Source organism: Syzygium oleosum, unplaced genomic scaffold, assembly GCF_021117445.2.
Source record: "Syzygium oleosum isolate NSW1041296 unplaced genomic scaffold, Sole_v2.1 Sole_v2.33, whole genome shotgun sequence".
In the NCBI taxonomy this organism is placed as follows: Eukaryota; Viridiplantae; Streptophyta; class Magnoliopsida; order Myrtales; family Myrtaceae; genus Syzygium; species Syzygium oleosum.
In genome coordinates this window covers 961,280-983,797 of record NW_026607517.1, presented here as the reverse complement: position 1 = coordinate 983,797, position 22,518 = coordinate 961,280, and the positions used below count along the sequence as shown (strand labels likewise).

Here is a 22,518-nt window from a genome sequence, read left to right as displayed (position 1 = left end):
GGAGCAATAGCTCAAGCGAAGGAACCAAGGTCTCACCACAAGTCCAAGCACATTGAGAGACGCTTCCATCTCATTAGAGAAATTGTTGGGAGAGGGGATATCGCCTTGCAGAAAATTGCCTCAGCGGAAAACGTCGCAGATCCCTTCACTAAGGCCTTACCTCAGTCTTCTTTTGAAAGACACATTGACAAAATGGGTTTGAGGTACCAAACAAATTGGCTTTAGTGCAAGTGGGAGATTGTTAGATGTATGCCCTAAAGTTACCATGTAATAGTTACATGTTAGGGATTTAAGTTGTACTTTCAATTACATTATTTATTTAATGGCAAGGACGCATTCATTCACTTGTCCAATTATTTAAATATATGAATGATTCCATAAGATCAGTTGTGACTGGATCTATTCTTGAGACATTAAGAATATGTGTGACAGGTTCACAGTTAAACTGAATCTTTAAATTGTTCTCGGTCGATGGATCATTGAGTGGATATTAATGATCCTGTTGAGACCGGTGTGTTCGTAACTTCACCAATAAGTATTGGATACTTAAGGGAATGACGAGTCACGGGTCATTGGATATTGCGATACCCGAGTTAGAACACAGGTGCTTGTATTAGATAAGTTCACTGAACGTGACATGCATAGAACGATTAGCAACATGGAAACTTTTAGCTTGGTCAATGTCTAATCGTTCGTGCTCTGGTCTTGTATGGATAATCCTTAGACCTGAGTTACAGTGTTGACTTGTATGTTGGATGGCTATGGTTCACAGGTGCGCATATTGCCGCTTCGTTGATTCGTCTCTGTACTTGATGGCCATAGTTCGTTCACATACGAAGTTACACGTGTGCGCAAAATGGAATCTGTCTCCTTGTTATATGCAACGTACAATAATGATGTCTTATGCAATCTAATCTTGACATTGCATTGAAATCCTCGGCCGGGGTTGTAACCGAGAATGAACTGTTCATGTCTCATATAAAGTGCATGTCAATTAGATTTGTGCATATGATCGAATTGGTGACTTGACAAATATTCCATGGCCTTTGTTCGATCGGGACATAGTAAGGCAGAGGGATTGAATTACACTGTAACCAAAGCTGACAGGTTCATTATGTTCTTAAAACATTCACACTGTCTGGGTAGCCATGACATATTGCTAGATGTCAATCATGGCTTGTAGAACCTAGAGGTTGATCGGGACAATCAATTCTCTTGGGAGTACTAATGTGTTAGTGCAAGTCTTACTACCAGCTCAGTGATGAACCTAGGGATGTCACACACCATAACCAATTTTGGATGACGTAGTACGGAAGAGACGATATAGCAAATATGTTTGCAATCGAATTGAATCGGACTGAAATTAAATTAAATGAGATTTAATTTAATTCAATTTTTGTCATGGGCGTGTGTGCATATGATGCTCACAAAATACACATATGCTGATCATGCACTTCTATATTTGTATATACATATTTATATTTATTTATAAAAAAAAAAATAGAATTGTCGCATGCACGTGGCCAGCAAGCGCTGGCCATGTGCATGGCACACGGTCAACAAACGGTTGCTGACCGTGTGCATGACACACACGATCAGCAACCGTTGCTGATCGCGTGCAACGTGCACACATGCGATCAGCAACTGTTGGTGATCGCACATTTATTAATGATGCGATCAGCAACTGTTGCTGATCGCACATTATTAATGGTGCGATCAGCAACAGTTGCAAATATGATGAAGAAAGCGTATGCAATTAATTATGTGTTTGTAAGAGTTAAGAAAAACATTTTTTTTTCTCTTCTGACGCCGTGACTGAAATATCGAGAGTGCGAAGAATTGTCGCAACAAGATTGCTAGCACAATTTTATTGGTGATTATCCGCAAGTTCTTTCTTCCGTTCGTCGTGCGATTGGTGGTGTGTCTGAACTAGAGGTCCAACGGTTGTGGGGCTCGAACTGAAGAACCGAAATCGTTTTGGGCACGCTACGAGAGGTAATCCGTTTAACCCCCTATGGTCTTTCGATTTTTGATTGAAACACACGAACAACGCCTTTGGAGATACATGTATGGTTATAATTTTCCGCTGCGTTTATATTTAATTTTAACTATGCATGTTTCGTAGAAAACCAACATCTTGGCCTCCCTTCGAGTGCGTGGGGAGAGATGGATGGAAATTGTGGTTTATATATAAGCATCGAGAGAGAAAGCGGACACCAAAAACGTCACTGGAGATCAGAGAACACACAAGGTAGAAATTTTTTTATATATATCCGGAGCATGCGAACCCATTTCATCTCGATCGTCGAAGAGTATTGAATCTTATGTAGAGCCCATATGATTTAATGATCGAGATAAAGTGAACTCACAGGTACCGAGCGCCGTATCTATGCTCTCTCCTTATTTCTCTCACTCACGGCAATGCACATGTGAGGTCAGAAAAGGTCCTCGTGGGTCTCTTAGAGGACTCTTGCCATGCGCATGCACTTGCGAACCCCCAAGTCGCTATTTTCAATTTGCACTCCAATGCGAGGTGCCCCTAATCCTGATTGCGACCGAGTGATGAAGTGAGTTTATTATTAGAGTGGATGGGAATCCCAGTATTCTTGGATTGTAATATATTATCGTGAAATAATTAAATCCAAATAATTTAAGCTCTTTCTATATAGAGGAAACACTTGTATGAACCCGATTCATTAGGAACACTTCCTAACCATGATGGACCAAGTCTAGTCGAATACATGAAATTTTTCACATTTAGGGTGCGTTTGGTTCAGCATTCCTAAAGGACTTTGGGGAAATGCAAATACTTTCAACTCAAAGCCTTTTGGGAAAATTCAAATTGCGTTTGGTAAAAAATCCTTTGTGAAGCTACTTTGACCAAAGTAGTATTTGACAAATCTTATTTTGCAAAGGGCTTTAAGATTTTTTTTTATTAAAAAAAAAATTTGCCCTTCACTGGAGCCGGTGATGGGCTACGGCCACCGGCCATAGCCCATTGCCTGACCCAGGCGGCCATCGCCTGGGGTTGCGCAACCTATGCGACCCTGATCTTGCCGGCCCCTCGCCAGCCTCTCGCCAGCCACTCTCGCCGGTTGCCCTCAGCCCAAAGAAGATGAACAATCATGAGGGGCAAAATTGGAATATTGAAGAATTAGTGATGGTAGTTTGGGAAGAAAAAAATTGGTTTCAGTATTTGCCAAATGCTGAAAGTTCAAAACTGGTCCGAACCAGTCTTGGGCTTTCAACATTCCCAATACTGATTTTCGGCCGAAAGCTAATTGGAAATGCTCGCCAAACGCCTCAGCATTTTTCCAAGGGACTTTCGAGGTTGAAAGCCTCTTGGGAATGCTAAACCAAACGCACCCTTAGTGACATAAAAAAAAGTATCGCTATATATGCAATCCCTAAGCCATATGGGGATATCCATCTTGCCGTTAATAAGTTGATCCATGAGATTATATATATACATATACATATATATGTGAAAAGACTGATATTTATTACTATAAGTGTTCTATTTCTTAAGACAATGTTTGATTAACTGCTTTAGTAGTGAGGTCAAACACACTGAGGTACTTTCAACCAACCGAGCAAGGATGGATTTTCTTTTTCAAAAAGTTACTATCTAGTTAATAAATGGTAGGGTTTCACTCTTTTTCTCTTTGTCGGCAAACTTCCTTATTTCCCAAAAACTCTTTCCTCCTTTGAAGCTCTTCAGCAGGCTCTCAGCTTCACTTTCTAAAGTTGATAGCTTACTTAGTCTTTGTTTTCTTTTCTTTTTTTGTTTTGTTTTTATTGTCCTTTCTCTTCTTTCCCAATCAATTTTTGGAGTTTGTGTGTGTGAATAAATTTCTGCAGCTGATCTTGGGTGAACGTGGAGACCAGTTCAGCCATTCGTTTAATCGACAGTCACCGAGAAGAATGTTCGTAACGTGGCTCCACAACCTCTCTGAGATTAGGCTACTCTCCTCTCTTGATTTGGATTTAGGTCTAGACCTAAGGGTTTTACTCCTCCAAATTAGATCTAGATATAGATCTTGTAGTTCCTTACAAGTGTTTTGATATGTAATCTTTCAACATATTTATGTTGGTATTTTTGCACGGCGATGGTATTGAGGACGTTGAGCCTAGACGCGCATCGCAAGCCAATTTTGAGAAGTATTCGACAGAGTCCTGTTCATATAGTGATAATACAAACAGGTTCCGGATGTTGTATCTTGGGAGGCATAATTCGCAAATCTGCAAAGCACCGTTGGCATGAACTAACCGCTTTAAGAAGATTCAGTAATTCGTACCTCATTTCATGTTTAATTCTTTTTCGATTTTAGAGCATCTAGATCACTTTTCTGTTACCGGTGTTGACAGCTAAATTTTTTTCGACAATCAAGCTATCATTGTGATAAAAATAAACGAATAGTAAAAAGAACAAAAAAATATAAATAATGAGCCCAAAAAAATATCAAAGCTTCAGTCCATTTTGCTTATCAATTCAGCCGTATAAGCTACCTACAGATCAGCTTGAGTGGGAAGGCCGTGTGGTTATCAAAGAGTGTTGTGATGTGATCTCTCTCCTTGCTTTCTGATATCCAAGTCGCTTACTGTCATAGAGAGGCCAATCTAGTCGCAGATTGGGTTGCCAAAGTCCAAAGGACGAAAGCCCTTCCATAGCAATTGGTTATCTACACCTCCCCCAAGTACTTACGGATCTTTTATGTAACGAAGCCCGACTTGTGGGATCTTCAGGTTTTTACTTAGTTATTTCAATAAAGGAAATTTTCGACCCAAAAAAAAAATCTCTTTCTTGAAGCAACCGAAAAATTATTGTTCAGATTAATGACTTGAGAGCATTAGATATCGTCCCTCAACGAGTAACGAATCTAATCTTACAATGTCCAAAGCAGGATGACCTTTCCAAAAGGGGATTATTATTAGCAAGAGGATGGCTGCATATGTAGCTGATTTAGTGTTAAATTTCGCTCATTCGAGAAAATGCGACGACACTCAACGACAAAGGTTAGGCTCGTTTTATACATGCCAACCGAAGCAATCCCTAGCAGATCGATCAGCAGTTGAACATGCTTCTGGAGCAGCTCCTTCAAATGAACCTGATCTTAGTTATTTAACAAGTTTTTTGAATTCAAGTGCTGCTTGTTCTCTGTCAGAAAGAGAGAGTCGAATTAGCTTGGTCACTCTCGAGAATCAATCCCGTGAATAAATAGTCAAACACGCAAGCGTGGATTGTACACGGCATTGCTGTCGTTCAGTTGCGGTCATGATTTAAATGGAAGATTGCTAGTTCCGAGTGTATTTGTTGCTGCAAGAAAATCTGGACCTCGTGGTTCATGCATGATTTGTGCGACGCATCGACAGCAAATGCACAGATCAAAGTAACGTCCTTTGTGCTCACAGCTAGCGAGCCCGAACAAATAGTAAAGCAGTCATAATACAGAGAATGCAAACTCCATTCTCCATACGTATCTGATTTCTGACTTATTATCTAAGTTAGGCAGAAATCCATTACTCATTCGAGTTTTTGTACTGTCACATTAAATATGGGCACAAAGGCGAACTATGATTACTGAAACCTGTCTCCAGTGATTAAGAAACCGACACAGGATGTATGATAAAGTGGGGTTATACGAGAATTAAAGTTCAGAATCATATGACAACTGTAGCTTAATGACTTCAAAATTTAAATTCTAGTCACACCCATAATTTTTCTATTCAGTTAGCCCATGGAATTTTACTAATCAACCTATCTGTTTGCCTTTTGAATTCGCTTTCGGGAAATTTTCGTACGCCATCATAGGAACTGTCGGGTTTTAGGGCATCATGCTTCCCCATGACCATGCAATTATATGGCATCTCCTCTTATAATAGTGAAGGATTCGAGTACATATGAAAGGGTTCTTTCGAATAAATCGCATAAAGATAAGCCATTTGCTTACCTTAATTCAATAGCTTTATAATGGCAAAAAGGTACACATTGGCCACATGGTATAACGATGTGGTGATATAATACTTGTGTTCATCATTAAGGGGTACAGGGGTCCTGCACTTGATAACTTAATGAATCGAGACATGGCACCTCAAACTGAAGAACACCATCTTTGAACCAAACGTCCTATTATCTCTCTCTATATATGTAAAGCTTCTCTACCTGTGATAATGATCATCTGCTGTCTTTAGTCTTATATGCACATGATGGCATTAAAGCATAGAACTCCTTTGGAGGGGCAGGCAGAAGGCATCTTTCATGTATACCAGAAGGAATTGTAATAGAAGAAAAACAAAGAAACAAACGAAAGGGTGTTGACTGTTCTTTTGAATCATGTGCTTCCATATTTTATCTGCTCATTTATAAACAGAACGAGTCTCTTTAGCTAGCTTAAGAGCCAACAGAAGAAAGTTCAGGTAATTGCAAATCTTTCTTTTTTCTCAGAGGAAACAACATATATTAATCAGGATCAAAAGGAAAAATTAATAAAGAAATAATTAAGTAACAATCTTTAATCTACTGAGAGATTGACAGTCTATTCTGAACCACCAAAAATAAATAACAAATAATTATAAATTATTGCGGGATCTACTCCTTCAAGAATTTGTGGCTCATAACATACCGTTATTCTCATAGTGGCTTAAAGAATTTTATATTAGCAATGCCCGGGTTAATATACCATCCACTGGTAGAGTTTGAATTCCACCAAAGGTGGAAAAAATTTGGAACATTTTACTAATTGATTAAGATATAAAAAATAATTAGATTTGCTTACTTTGAAAAAGTAAAGTCTTTTTTCCTCTTTGTCTTTACTTCCACAATAAATACTTTCCTATTTCTTTAAATGAAGCTGAATAGTTTTACTCCTTTTGTTTCATTTTTCACAAATAATTGAAATAAAGGACTAGGAGCATCCTAAGCTTGGCCAAACAATTATGAAATATCGAAATTATTACAAATTACATTAAGAATAAAAAATTGACAAAACAGAATGATTAGAAAAGCTTTAGAACTAATTAAAGTTTGAATGATTTTTCAACCAGGGTTCTCTCAGACTAAAAAATCTCTAATTTGCAAAAGAAAGTTATCTAAAAATGTCCATAAATCTTGTAATTGTTCACATAAACCTCTTTATTCGAAAGAGAAATTCTCCTCTAAAGAATGTGCAAGGATCTTATTATTGTTCACCACAATAATTATGGTGGGCTAGAAAAATTACCATTCCACATGAATCCTCTATTGACAGAAAATGTGTATTAAGACAAACATCACAATAGTACTTGATTTTTTTTTTTGAAAATTGTCCAAAAAGTCTTGAACCTATTACACTTTTACCAGTTCAGTCCTAAACTTTTCAATTTTGTCAATTGAGTCCTAAACCTTTTCATATTTTGCCAATTTTAACCGGAAATTGCTAACATAGATGCCAGTCATCCTACATAGCATGCCATCTTACATAGCATGGACAGCACTGATGTAGACAATTTTTATAATTTTTTTTAAAAATTATGAATTTATTATTATTATTTTCTTTCTTTCATTTCTTTTTTTCTTCCAAGCCCGGTAAGGGTCGCCAGCCAACTCTCACCAGCTGCAGGCGAGGGGCCAGACCTCTTGAGGGCCGTGACCCTCGCCCGCAACCGGCGAGGGCTTCACAGCCCTCACCTTGTGGCCACTAAGGGTCGCCGGCCCCCCCTGTGGTCAGTGAGAGATGGCCAATTCCTGTGACCGGCAGGGTCGGCTAGCGATCAGCCAAACTTGGTAGAAGAAGGGGAAAAGAACGGAAAAAAAAGAAAAGAAAAAATTATAAACAATTATCTACATCAACACCGACCATCCTACACGATATTACTAGCGTCTACGTTAGCGATTTCCAATTAAAATTGATCGGTGGACTCAATTGGCAAAACGTAAAAATATTTAGGACTTAATTGGCACAATTGAAAGGTTTATGACTGAATTGGCAAAAGCGTAATAGGTTTATGACTTTTTAGACGATTTTTCCATTATTTTTCTAGAGCAAATAGTAAATTGTATCTTTTGGTAATATACTAATAGAGCTTCTTCTTTAAGCATGCTCTTAATAAGAATACTAAGGAAGCCCTGGTTTTATAAGTAAAGAATAAGGCGTCTTGTCAGAATTGTCACATTTGACGGAAAAATATCAAACACATATTTGAACATTGACCATAATCAAGTATTCACAATTTTATTCCACCATTGGTGGAATTCGGGTTTCACCGACGGTGGGCGGCATGACAACTCCACAAGTAAAACACACACACACACACAAACAAATAATCAGGACCAAAACTACCTTTCTCTACTTGTCTCAATTAACACAGAAGCCATTTTCTTTTGGGATAAGTATATTAAAAGTCCTAAAAATTATTACGAAAATACACTTGAGTACTAAAATTTTAAAAAAAATGCAATTAAGTCCTATAACTTGTCGTGAAAGTGCAATTGAGTAAGTACAATTAAATCCTAAAACCTACCAAATTGGTCAAATGAAGTCCTCCCATTGATTGCATTTCTTGTAAGTTTTAGGACTCGATTATACTTTTACAATAAGTTCTAGGACTCGATTGTACTTTTTAAAAATTGCAAGACTCGATTGCACGATAAGTTTTATGATTTTCAGTGCACTTATTATTTTTCTTTTTAACAAGTCTTGTCTTGCTACAGAACTCGGAATAAGATCCTTGTGCTTGTAACCAGCTTTCATGACAACCTGTGGTCGTGATCTTGCTTTTGGAGTAATAACCCCACTCCACCAATTAAACGCAAAAAAGAACTCTTTCTATATCATAACTTTGGTGCTGATGATTTCTATCTTACTCTTTGGATCATTACTGATTAATTTTATTGGCAAGTCCCTCGATTGCTGTCCCTCTTTCTCCAGCAATTATTAGGAAATGGCAAAAATTATTGGCGCAGCCATTTCCACTTATTCTCTCTCCCCTTTGTTAATTACAAGTTGATAACTTGATGGCGTGGGGTTCACAACTCTTTCTCTTTTCTTTCTTCAGCTGTTCTTTCTCAACAGCTCCTTTTATTCCATCAATCGATCACTTGGGTCACGTATTTATCATACTTTAGCATACGTTTCATTTTAAATTCATCATCTTGACATTGCAACGCTCCATCTAACTCTTCCTTATGCAAGTGCACAGTCACCGACATCGTAAAGATACTTGTAATGCAGTTCTTCCTAGCATGCCCTTGTGAATAGGTGAACTAACTAGCAATGAATTCCTGATTGAGAAATGTTACCAGCACGCAAAAGACAGTCACTGTATTGGGTTTTGAGTCGATATCCCTATGGTTTCTTTCATTGATGAGATGATCTTCTTATTTCTTATGCTGCATGGATTTCATGGCGTGCACAGGCATCATGTGTGCTGAAGGGAAGAGCATCGCCTCAATGATTTATCAAGTCCTGCAATCCCGCACATAATTGTATGGCACGATTTAGGAAAACCAAGACCGGTATACATACCCATAACCATAACATGCATATTTGTCTCTGTTAATACTATGCAATTGTTATTGGTAATTTGATCCGCCCGTGATGTTTATGAGTCGACGAACCGGATCTTTCCCACAAATTTCTGTCCATGGGGTCTATAACAAGACCACATTCCCAACAATGTGACCCCTTTCCTTTCAAGCATTCTCAGAATAAAGAAAATAAAAGGGCTTGGACTTAACCTCAAGGGATTAATTGCATCACATGGCAGTGTTAGGGAAGGCGCATAAAGGCACAAACCCTAGGACCAAAGCATTTAATAGCCCTCAAATTTCAAGAATTCGCTGATCTCTTCGTGGATCTCTTCCTGGATTCGCTGATGTCTTCTTGCGATGACACCTAACTGTCCGTTATAGTGCAACACCACTGCAGTTTCCTTTTGTCTCAGTCCATATAATTACACGTCCAACGTCCTGGTGTTCATTCAAGCGAGTTCACAGCAGTTTCTCCGACTGTGCCCAGCTTTTCCCGACGGCCACCTACACCGCGGTTGCACCTGGTAGCCTTGTCACACCTCCATTAAGCTTTGCCGCGGCTGCTCAGCCCCTTTAGCTGCTCTGGCACCAACTCAACTGTACCGTTCTTGCAGCAATCTCCCAGTGTTAACGTCGATCTGGTGGCGGCTGCCCAGCTTTTACCAACGGGTTCGAGACGATTTAGTTATTGCTCTTGTTTCAGCTTTTACTATTGAAGGTCCTCCTTGGCCGAGTACTAGCCAAGCCCAGCGAGCGTTTGTTTGAACGAAGTCGGTCCTTGCTTCGTTCAACGACCTTTGCCGCCAAGAACAACCGTTCCAGACGCCGTAGCGTCCTCACCGAGGAGAGTAATAAAAAGCTCGACGCTGCCATCACTTCATTGTTTACTGCACAAAACCTCCGAGCAGTACACTTGCTGAGAAGCTTCTGTTAAACCAAAACACACAGAGCCAACAAAGGTCACCACGAAAACTCACTTTTGTCGATGGAGGAAAAGAGATCGACGACCGGGACGACGGCATTTGTGGTGAGAGAATTCGATCCAAACAAGGACTGCAACGAGGTCGAAGAAGTGGAGAGAAGGTGCGAGGTTGGCCATGCTGGCAAGATGTCCGTCTTCACCAATCTTTTGGGCGATCCTCTTTGCCGAATCCGTCACTCGCCTCCTTATCTCATGCTGGTATGCGTTAGTGTAAATATGACATTTCTCGTCCAGGGTTCTTGATGGAGGTCCAGTCGTGATGGTCAATTTTTTTTTGTTTTGGCATGATCAAATAGGTGGCCGAGATGGAAGTGGAGGGAGAGAGGAAGATTGTGGGCATGGTCAGGGGCTGCATCAAAACTGTCAGTTGTGGAAGAGGAAGCTCACACGATGATGGCGAGAATCCTATCTATGCCAAAGTCGCCACCATTCTTGGCCTAAGAGTCTGTCCTTCACACCGGTACTTATTTTCTTCATTACTTCCTTTAATTTCCGGAATTCATATTGTATAAAGAATCCGCAGGGAGTTCAGATTTCGAAGTCTGCCCTAAATGCAGTGGTACGTATGAATTCAACGCAAATTAGAGTTAGGTAAACCGTCGATCTGAAAATAAGCCTTGAGAAAGTATTGCTGCATGCAAATTTTTTAACAGATTCAATGACATTTTCCCCTGAGACAAAACCCTAGGGTCAATAAAACGCTAGGAGGATATGCACTGTAATTGACTTCCGTGAGAACTATCAAGTTAAAAATTACTTGGGGTTTCTTCATTTGTTAATTGACAGTAGACAACGTGAATTTCAGCGAGAACATATCCTGAAAAGCATCAACCCAAAAGAAGAAAGATCTCATTTGTCCTTCCTAGGGTTTCTAGATAACAAGCTAGGATACTAAAGTCCATGCCTCATAATCTGCACGTAATTAACTTATGATATGCAATAATATATCATAAACCATAATAAATCTTGGGTTTTGCATGTGCAGAAGAATTGGCATTGGTTTGGCTCTGGTGAAGAATATGGAGGCATGGTTCATCCGCAATGGTGCTGAGTACTCTTACATGTCCACGGAAAATGACAACCAAGCCTCACTCAATCTCTTCTTGTTGAAAGGCAACTACTCCAAATTCCGAACCCCTTCCATGTTAGCCCGACCCATTTACGCTCACAGGGTCAAAATTCCTGATCGAGTCTCCATATTTGAACTCGACCACGCGGAGGCCGAGTCGCTCTATCGGGCCCGCTTCTCCACCACTGAGTTCTTTCCTCGTGACATTGATCGCATCCTGAGTAACCGGCTCAACCTCGGTACATTTGTTGCCATGCCAACTGGGTCATGGCCTGGTTTTGGGCGGTTCCTCGCCAATCCACCTGAGTCATGGGCGGTCCTTAGCATTTGGAATAGCAAGGAGACTTTCACGTTGCAATTAAAAGGAGCGCCACGCACCCTCCGGTGGATGGCCAAGGCGACACGCACGGTGGACCGCTTACTGCCATTTCTGGGCATACCATCCGTGCCTCAGCTATTCAAGCCGTTCGGGTTCCACTTCTTGTACGGCCTTGGAGGGGAAGGCCCGCGAGCGGGGAGGATGATGGAGGCGCTCTGCGCGCACGCGCACAACCTGGCCAAGGAAATGGGCTGTGCTGTGGTTGCGACCGAAGTGGCTAGCAACGAGCCGCTGAGGCCGGCAATCTCGCATTGGAAGAGACTGTCGTGCGAGGAAGACGTGTGGTGCATGAAGAGGCTGGTGGAGGGTTGTAGCGAGGGTCCGGTTGGGTACTGGACATGTAGCCAACCTGGCTCCTCTATATTTGTGGATCCCAGAGAAGTGTAATTAAGATTATTGATCATACTGATTGCAGCTTTCCTTGCTTTGGTAGCTCATCAATTGGAAAGAGAAGTTAAAGTATTAGGTAGAGGGGTGTGGTTGAACTTTGGACATTGAACAGGTTTTGTGTGGTCTTAAGAAGATTGACCAGCAAATGTAAATTTGATTTGCCTCTGGTTACATTGCTAGTGTATGTTAATGCATGCTTTTCAATCTTGGCTATTGCTATAATATATTTCCGAATGTGACATCAGATCGAACCTTTATGCTTACCTTTTGTATGTCGGATGTATGGGGTGCAACATGCGTTAATTTTCAATATCGGCTTTGGTGAATGCGTATGAACTCCGACGCTGCCATATTAGATATGGTTGCATCGATGTCTCAAATTTAATTTCCTCATTGGTTCCAATGTGAAACTTTCTTTTTGTCGAACCATCTTGAATGTGTTATAATATCAATAATGTGATTCCACATTCAGTTTATTATTACTCACATTAATTAATTTTGTTGACGATTTATTGTGTTCATTAAGGTGCGTGATAACTATAGTGATTGCCCAATATTAAGATAACTATCTTAATGGAAGAAGTTATTTGAAATGGTACGTATAAATAGGTCATCTAAGCCAAACCCTCTAATGATCTGATTATTTGATAATCTGAAAACACATAATCAGCGTTGAGAGAGCAATTGGCTAGAAGACGTTTAAAGCTCTGCGTATTCGGTTTTCGACTTCATTAATGGCCGGAAGTTAGTATAGAATTCTTCACGTTTTGGCATTCGATTCTAAGTGTGCATGCTTTTTGTTTATCAATCAGTAATCGAAATCTTCAGTCTTTCGCCAAATCAAATTCTAACACAATCGTGACTCAATTTGTGTCTTAGATATCTAATCAGTCTACTTGAATGACATAATGTCATGTGAACGGCTTCAGAGAAAAAAATTTGTTAATTGGAAAATCACTCGAATAATATGGAAAATAGTCAGAAATTTGTTTTAGCTATTATTGTCTTTGCGGAAGAACAGAAACGTGTCGGGCATGGCATATCTACCGCTCATGTACCCGACCCGGCCTAAATCCCTCAGGCCCACGGGCCTTGGACGGGTCCAAGAAGGTCCGAAGCCCAGGCCCAAATCGCGGCCTCGCCAGTCGCCACAGCCTTCCCTTTCACTTTCTTCGAACTTGCTTCGTTCCCCTGTTCGCTTCTCGTCCTCAGCAGCTCTTGTTGTTGCGAAGAGGAGAGAGAGAGAGAGAGAGAAAAATCATCTTCTTCTTCTTCTTGTGCTTCAATGGCGACCACCGCGCTCGCGTCCATGGCTTCGGCCGCGTCCGCCTCCACGCCTCTGAATCGGGAGCTGAGCCTCCCAAAGTCGCCGTTTTTGCACGGTGCCAAGCTCCTCCGGGCTCCTCCTTCGCTCTCCCAGCTGAGAAGCGGGAGGCGAGGAGGCGGGAAGTGCCGCGTCAGGGCTTCGCTCGGCCATATCCCGAAGCAATTCAGACAGGAGAACTTGAAAGAAGGACGTGAGTAGCTCGCCGATAGATGAGAATAATCGATTGGTCTGTGAATCGTGTGACGGCTTGTTCTGTGTCGTGTGATTGTTGCTTGCGGATGCGGTTTCTTAGGCGATTGGAACTGCTTCTGGAGCTGAATTGGAGATGTTTTGTGGATTCTTGTATTATTAAGTGCGGTTGCTGGAGCTTGATATTAGGTCCCAAATTGACTTAAATTATTCCGCTTGAGAAGTTTTCCCCGATTCGCATATCAGAGAATGAGGTTGGAGATTGGAGGCGACTTTAAATCCTCTGGAAGTGAATATGTTAATGTTCCTGCTATAAACTTCTGTGAGAGTAGTTGGATAAATCTGGCCCCTTTTGATCATGTTATGAATCTACCTGGCCGTTTGCGTTTGGGTTTTGATTGGAAGGAGGCACGATTAAGTTGTGTAATTGTCGTGTCGTTACCCTCTTTTGCAGTGGCCGAAAATTTCAAGAACGTGCCGCAGTATCTTTATGGCCTCACGCCATCCCAGATGGATATGTTCATGACAGAAGATAATCCTGCTCGTCGCCAATCGGAGAAAGTTACAGAGGTTATTGATTTACTTAGCATTTATTTAGTTTCTAGACACTTGAGGATGAGATTGTAAGTTGTAATCATTCCAGCTACTTCAGACTGCTCCTAAACATTTCCTTCACGGAGTTGATTGGCTATGTGTGGCGCTAAGGTCTGCACTGCACAAGAGACTAACTGCCTTTTCCTTCGTGGCCCCTCCTGACAGGAAAGTATCTCTTCAGCTAGAAATTATTTGGACAATGGAGGCATGTGGAGCCTCTCCGGAGCGCATGACAAGAGTCCCTCTAAATACAGTATGAGTGTAAGCATGTACCGAGGAGGCGCAAGAGGATACGGAAGACCTAGAACCGCTCCTCCTGATTTGCCATCGTTGCTCTTAGATGCTCGTATATGCTACTTGGGAATGCCTGTAAGCCCCTCTTTATATCTCACTGAAACCTTTTCTTTTCCTTGCAAACCATCTAAACGGTGTCTAGTGTTGCTACATTTTCTCCTTTGTCACACTTCTATTGTGTTGATAGACTCTGAATGATTGCTGCAGATTGTCCCAGCTGTGACCGAGCTCTTAGTTGCTCAGTTTATGTGGCTGGATTATGATAACCCCTCAAAGCCTATATACCTATATATTAATTCACCAGGCACACAGGTAAGTGAAATGTGCCGTGCCTCTCTCTGGCTTTGGTTATGTCATGAAAGAAATCTTCTCAGACTCCATTAAGTTATCGATATGCCATTTCATATTTTAGTACCATTGTAACTTATGTTGGCTTTCCCGATTCAGAATGAGAAGATGGAGACTGTTGGATCTGAAACCGAAGCATATGCTATAGCTGACACAATGGCTGTGAGTATCATGTCTAATTTTATGGCCATTCAATAGGTTATAATTAAACCAATGTTTTCTTTTTAACAAGGTTTATTGTTGTTTCCTGTCTTTTGATTATATTGTCTACCATGCTCTTGAATCTGATTTGCTGTTTCTCGCCATTTCAAGTACTGCAAATCAGATGTTTATACAGTGAACTGTGGAATGGCTTATGGTCAAGCGGCAATGTTGTTATCACTTGGAACCAAGGGTTTTCGTGCTCTCCAACCAAATTCCTCGAGTATAGTCCTTCTCTCCTTAAAGTTTAGAGGACTGTATTTAATCACTTATTCATATGTTTTGTGCATCAACTGGAACTTCTAGGGACTGAACATACTCGCCTTTTCCCTCGTCCTTCCATGTATATGTTAATAGCTACTTTGCCATGTATATTTTCTGGTGATGTGTGGCATGATGTTCAGCCATGACCATTGTGAAAGTTATTTTCTCATTACGAATGCATTCAAATCGACTGCTCGTAGTTGCCGGGGTAGAGCTTCGAATACCTGATACATGCTCATGGTTCTTCTTCGTGCAAACGTTTCTAAGCATCTCCTGGACCTTTATAAGAAGAAGCATTTAGCTTCTGTTTTCAATGGCATTTCTTCTGCTAAGCAATGAATGATGATAATAGTTTGTGCCTCTTCTTGTCATCAGACTATTGTATATGCTGTTCACATGAAGAACTTGCCTCTATCGCTTCTGAAATTCTATTTTAACTTTCTATGGAGTATTTGATGGCCATTTTTCTCTGACATGCAATTTTTCTACTTTGTAATACAGCAAAACTATATTTGCCAAAAGTGAACAAATCCAGCGGAGCTGTCATAGATATGTGGATTAAGGTAAACAGCCTCCTCCCCTCCCCCCCCCCCTCTCTCTCTCTCTCTCTCTCTCTCTCTCTCTCTCTCTCTCTGAGTAGTGAACTACGTTTCTCAGGCTAAAGAACTTGATGCAAACACTGAGTACTATATTGAGCTACTAGCAAAAGGAATCGGTAAACCCAAGGAAGAGATTGAGAAGGATATCCAGCGACCTAAATACTTCCGAGCGCAAGAAGCCATAGAGTATGGAATCGCTGACAAGATCATTGACTCGAGGGACGCTGCCTTTGAGAAGAGGGTATAATTGCATCACTTAATTTTTCCTTCCTTGCTTCTATTTTCATGCAAAATTTAAATTTCTAATATTCGTTTCTATTGCAACCAGAATTATGACGAAATGCTTGCTCAATCGAAAGCTATGAGAAGAGGAGCTGGCGTTGGTCCACAAGCTGCTCCCTCTGGTTTTAGGTGATCATCGAACAGTGTAATCCCCTAAGATGTACAAAGCTAGAACTTTGAAGCTACTTTGTTCCTGTGCCACATGGACTGATCTTTAAGGTGCTAGTAACGACTGCTCCGACAAAAGGCGGCAAATGGTTGGTCTGAGCTCTTCGAGTGGAATGGTTATCCCCTTTGAATTGCAAGTCCGAAACCTGATAATTTGCTTTTGAATGTTCCTATTAAATAGTCTGGCTTTAGTCATACATCGCATACCTTAGCCTAGCGCTGTCAGATGTACTTACTCATGTAGAATGATGTTATGTTATTGAAGAGATTCGGAACTCTAAGCTTGCCCCATCTCTCAATTTTTCCTCGAGGCTTATATATGCTAGTTGTGCCTTCTTTCATTTTTAACTTGTGCAGTGTAATTGCCAATTAAAGGAGACCGAGACACCGATGCTTGTTTTCTCATATTCTGCATATAAAATGCTAAAGGTATAATGTTTCTTTTTGAGGCATTCTTCAATCGGTTCCGCACATGGCATCAGACTTGTATATAAAGTTTCAAGGTTGGAAGCTGTAACTCATTGATGAACATTCAATCTACTTAAACCTGATTCATCAGATGAGATTCCTCTTGGGTCCTCTAGATGTCTTAGCTCGTGAGGCCCTGAGGCCTTTAATCATTTGCGATGTACAAAGAGACGGAATGCAGAAGAAACAACAATTGACAGATTTTCATAAGAATCCGAAATTCAAATTACAAGACATCACAGAGCATCCCAAATGAGGATCGAGATGAAACTCTTCTAGTATCACTAGGTCAATAAGTTCCGCTACCATCCTTCCTTCTGGTTGATAAACAGTTATAGATCGTGGTATTTCCATGTGTAAACTTTTTCACCAGCTCACCAGGATTAATGGATCGGCAAGCAGACTAGAGGGGCAAAGAAGAGCAAAGAACAGCTCTAGCTCAAACGCGAAGGTTGAAGCTTCCCAGGGAACATCAAAGATCACATGTCAATCCACAACACTAGTAAGGAGAGCTAATATACCAAACTGCACTCTATGCAGGAGGATTGGGGTACACTTTTGGTTTTGGCTTGACCTCTATCTCGTTTACACTACGCACAAAGATGGCATCGGGTTCATGACTGCAATAAGAAGAAGCCAAATTAAAAAGATATCGGAGAGGTAGTGTACTAGTAAGGTAAAAAAAAGACAGGTGCACCCATAAGGATGCACAAAGTCACTTGCACACAATATATATCTATATATACATATAGAGAGAAGACATACGGTTTATCTCCCTCTTCAAATGTGTAGCTCGACGCCACTGCCAAGAGACGGCCATCTCTGCTAAACGAGAGGGCTGCAATGCTTGTCGGATATTTTGAGTACTGAAAAAAGAGAACAAAGGTCCGAAAATCAGAGAACAAGTGACTGGCAATGGGTATTGGGAACAAAATAAAGATTTAGACCGATTATTTTGAAGGCAATAAACTTTACTTGATACAGCCTTTTCTTGTTATTCCCATCCCAAACATTGACAAAGCCATCACAACCTCCTGTTGCAAATGTACCATAGCTGCGAAATAACATTTCGAGTATTAGTGAATAACAACCAAAACCAGAAGACACCATTTTTATATATTTAAGAAAACATCTAGCCATTACAAGCTAACAATGCCAGAGCCAAAATTAGAATGAACTAAGCAAGTTTCCAGCGCTTTCGCTGGTAAAATCATACCAACAGCCATAGAATGTTCATTTATGTGTACTTTCTCAGTCAGATACCACAAATCAGGTGTCTCCACATCCCCAGGAAGAAAAATAGAATGTTGGTTAGGTTTTGCAGTTAAGTTCCGGTTACTTTCAAAACTATGCCCATTCAAAAGGCCAGTCATAGAACAAGAGACTATATGCACTGTTTCAACACGAGTCAGTCATCACTTTTCCTGACTGGAGTAGAAACATTAGTTGTTGTCCAAAGTAATGCAAGTGCAAGAAATATGCCAACATGATTGCAACAGGGTAGAGCCTTTTTGTCTCAGCAAACCATCCGAAACCAATGTGCCACAGACATCACTAGAATGGTCAAATACTCACATTGGGTGGAATGCGATTGCATTAACTGGGTAGACAATGTCCCTTCCTGCCTCTGATTTTCTGTGACACTTAAACGCATATCTGCAGCAAGATTCCAAGAATTACAATAAGTGAAGGAAAGGTCGAGAAAATGTCGTCTACAAAAGCGCAACACCTTGCATGGTATCTTATGAGAATAAGAGGCATGGCAACTACACCAAACACTAAAGGTCTGTTTGGATTGACTTTCAATTTCTACTTTTTGCTCAATCAATATCTTGCCACTCACGCATTTTGACTTTCTTTAAATCTGAAACACTTGAAACCTTGACAAATTGTAAATGTAGACGCGTAAATTCACAAATAATTTTAATCATAATTTTCTCAAATTTGAATAATGTTTTGAATTATGTTGGGAAACTTTTCTGCTTTTACTTAATCCTAAAAAGAGGGCCCTAAACCACCAGAAAATTTAACTATCAATAATGTCATCGTATCACGGAGAATTTGAAAATGACAAAATATGCTCTTTAATGGTAATATCTGGTGAAATTCTTACTTTTTAGCCTGACTTGCCTCCGAAAGATCGAAAAACTCCATGGCAACTCGTCCCTCCACAGAACTGAGAGCATATCCTGCATAAAAAAGAGAGAGTTAAGAAAAATAACATGGGAATTTACATACGTGGTGAGAATATTGATACACTCAGAATGGCATATCAAGCCTCTGATATTAACATCTGCAGGTGCAAGTATTGCCTTGTATATAATTTATTATTCCATCCATGAAAGCAGCACAAGATGATTGCGAAATTGTGAAATAGGACTCAAGAAACCTACAGGATAACAAAAGATACACACCTGTTCCATTTGGATAGCATCGCACACATCTGGTCTGATATTTCAGAGAAGACTCCCTACGCTGCTCAGGTTGAGACATGTTCCGTAAATCATATATGTTCACATGTCTTCCAGCTGTTGCTACCACAAGTCGATTTCCAACAAGTGAGAGAGAGTAGACACGTTCAGGCTGTGGATATGTCCCAACAAGAGTGCGATCCTGCCCACTTGCACCTCTAGGATCCCAACATTTCAACGTTTTGTCCCAGCTACCAGTGATGACTTGCCCTGATATTGATGATATGCACAGAATTTGGAAAATGTAGCGCACACCAAATAAATCAAATGAAAAGAAGAGAATGCAGCTAATATCAAACGTTGTCCCATGAAATGAATTTCATGCAAGGGTCAATATGCCAATCACGAGCATCTTCTCTGTGAATTGAGCCCATTTGCTGCATCCCATTTCGGAAACTAGTGAAAATCAGCATGTCTAATTATATTTGTGACTATGACATCAGTTTCTTGTGCTAGACATGACAAGAAATTGAGAAACTGACACGGTATAATGCATTTTTGCGATAAGTGCTGACGATGGCAGGCAATATTCTGTCAGGAAAGGTTCATTGGTTCTAGCATATATGGAACTTCGAATTCAAAATGCCAGAAAGATCTCTAGATAAGGGAGACTGGGTATCGAGGCAAGAGGCACGAGAGTTATTGTCTTAATTTAAAGCCCTGAATCATGTTATGAGAAGAGTCACAAAAAATTTTAGTGAAGCAAATTATACTATGACAAACCTGCCGCATAAGAGTACTCAACACAACGTACAGGTGCATCGTGTTTCCCCAAAATATCCTCCTTCCCAGCGTTAAAAACAAGCCTGAAGCACGAAAAAACCCAAATATAACTCCAGCCCATATCGAAAGAGCAGGACTTGCGGAATCGACCTCGACCAAAGCGGTGCAATTGCGATAACACACACTCAAGATCAAAAACTCCTAAAAGCTACGCGCTGAGATGCACAAGCCAACCTAACCATTCAAGCGGAAGATTTAAGTAGAAATGCCAAAAGTGACGAACCGGCGGACGGCATTATCGGCGCTGGCGCTGAATCCAGAGGAATCGTCATGGAAGCAGCAGTCGAGCACCGCGCCGCCGTGCATGAACTCCCCCCTGAGGACGTTGGCGCTGGCATCGTACAACCGCACGGTCTGAGCATCCGCGGAAACGAGGAACAGCATTCAGCTCCCCGAGCTCGAGCGTCATCAGGCGTAATCAAAGACGAATTGAAAGAATTGCTCACAAGTGAGGGCGCGGGCGCGCGTTTTACCTTGTCCCAAGAGGAGACGAGCAGGTGATCGCTGTGGTTGGAGAACCTGAGGTTGGAGATCCCGTCGGACGGCGGGCTCGAGAGCTCGCGCCCCGGCGCCGGCGGCAGGGCGGACGTCATCTTCCCCGGCGAGGCTGGCTGGGGGAGGACGGGGGGCGGGAGTGATTTTTCTAGGGTTTTTCGGGAGAAGACGGAGGCGAAGAGAGAGGGAAGAGAGATTCGAAAACGGGGCGGCGAGAAGTGGATTTGAATCGGAATCCGGTTTTGAAATTTGAATTATGGAAAGGGGCCCGTTTGGCTTCCCCCACTTTCCGTTGCGAATGCAAAAGCCGGAAGGCGAAATAACGTATGAAATTTTTGGAGGAAGCCTACAAGCCCAAAAAGGTATCGGCCTTTATTATTACACCCACCTAAACGCATAAATTTAATGTATTGTGACAAGGAAGCACTAAATTTCAAGTACACAAAAGAGATGGATTGATCGCATTTACCTTGTCATAAGATTCTATATAATTTTGGGATGGAGATGATGCCATGCTGATGCATCTCGATTATGTGAAGTTTGGATGTCAAGTGCTTTCGCGACAAGTCGGGGGCCCGGAGTTCAATTGGACGGGATCGAACGGCGGTGTTTCGAATTCACGTTTCGAATTGTCCTCCGCTTTTGTACTATTTCTTGGTGTCTCGACATAACAAATCACAAATTATGGATAATGACCTCATTTCTAGAAAGTTGATGATTGAGATTTTGTTTAGATATCGCCTGAAATGTCATCCGAGATGTAGAATTTATGTTTCGTTCTTATTCTTGACAATGGCATGATGGTGGTAATGCAATCGTGTCCTATCTTGCTTCACTGCTATTCTTGTTGACTTGTCACTTTGTGATGGGATATCATTTTATTGAAAAATATTTTTCCCTTTACATATTAAAAATTCATTTTTCTAAATTTAAGCATGCACATTTTTCTTTTTTTTACTGTAAATGGTTTTCTACTTGACTGATCATTATTGAGAAACAAAACGCATGAAAGTCCACAAAACTAATTCACGGAAAATTCTCACTCAAACAAACACACCTAAAGTATGTATTTTATTATCGGGTCAAAAATGAGAAAGAATGCTTAAAACTAATAGGAGTTTATGAAGATTTGGCATGATTTTTAAATGAAAAATTTATGATTTCATTTTTCATATTCTTGGGGTGATTAACTTTTGATTAAAACCAAGGGTGCGTTTGGCTCGGCTGTTGGGGAAAGTTTTTGGGAATATGTAGAGAATTTTAGGTTAAAGGGATTTTTCGATATGCAAATAATGTTTGGTAATTTGTAATTTAAAAGTGCATTGTAAAGCAATTTTGATTTAAATGGTGCTTAGAAATATCACACTTTACTTTTGCTATTTCAATGGCCGGCGAGGAATTGACGAGGTTGCTCAACCCTAGGCAACGGTGTCCGAAGTTGCGCAACATCAAGCAAGGCCGCCAATGCTAGATTTGGCCTTGCCGGCGACATAGCTCAAGGTGAGGATATTTATGAAATTATGAAAGTTTAGAGAGGGCAAACTCGGAAGAATTAGCATTTCATAAATGCTCAAAACTTAAAGCACCTCTGAATTTGCATTGATTTAAATGCCTTTAGGATATGTTTTGTTAAGCTTTCACAAGGGACTCTATGCCTCTAAAGTCCCTGAGGAAAAATTAAGGTGTTTGGTAAATTTTTTTATACCA

General features: G+C 40.8%; 3 protein-coding genes across 3 annotated transcripts; 2 read left to right on the top strand and 1 right to left on the bottom strand.

The window, feature by feature from the left end:
- Nucleotides 1-10,601: 10,601 nt before the first annotated feature.
- LOC115692741 (probable N-acetyltransferase HLS1) lies at nt 10,602-12,485 on the top strand. Its single transcript, XM_030619699.2, has 3 exons — nt 10,602-10,688; nt 10,787-10,950; nt 11,476-12,485. Exons 1-3 carry the CDS (start codon nt 10,617-10,619, stop codon nt 12,323-12,325), a joined length of 1,086 nt encoding a protein of 361 aa, XP_030475559.2. The 5' UTR covers nt 10,602-10,616; the 3' UTR covers nt 12,326-12,485.
- A 1,035-nt stretch (nt 12,486-13,520) lies between these two features.
- Nucleotides 13,521-16,885, top strand: LOC115692720 (ATP-dependent Clp protease proteolytic subunit-related protein 1, chloroplastic). The gene is made up of 9 exons (XM_030619670.2): nt 13,521-13,845; nt 14,299-14,414; nt 14,604-14,807; nt 14,940-15,044; nt 15,180-15,242; nt 15,393-15,504; nt 16,047-16,108; nt 16,203-16,385; nt 16,473-16,885. The coding sequence occupies exons 1-9, from the start codon at nt 13,614-13,616 to the stop codon at nt 16,557-16,559; spliced, it is 1,164 nt and encodes a 387-aa protein (XP_030475530.1). The 5' UTR covers nt 13,521-13,613; the 3' UTR covers nt 16,560-16,885.
- Nucleotides 16,886-17,238: 353 nt separating this feature from the next.
- LOC115692721 (mitotic checkpoint protein BUB3.2) lies at nt 17,239-21,080 on the bottom strand. The gene is made up of 9 exons (XM_030619671.2): nt 20,790-21,080; nt 20,540-20,670; nt 20,257-20,339; nt 19,477-19,743; nt 19,176-19,251; nt 18,638-18,718; nt 18,038-18,116; nt 17,828-17,928; nt 17,239-17,682 (listed from the first exon to the last, which is right to left on the bottom strand). Exons 1-9 carry the CDS (start codon nt 20,907-20,909, stop codon nt 17,595-17,597), a joined length of 1,026 nt encoding a protein of 341 aa, XP_030475531.1. The 5' UTR covers nt 20,910-21,080; the 3' UTR covers nt 17,239-17,594.
- Nucleotides 21,081-22,518: the final 1,438 nt, after the last annotated feature.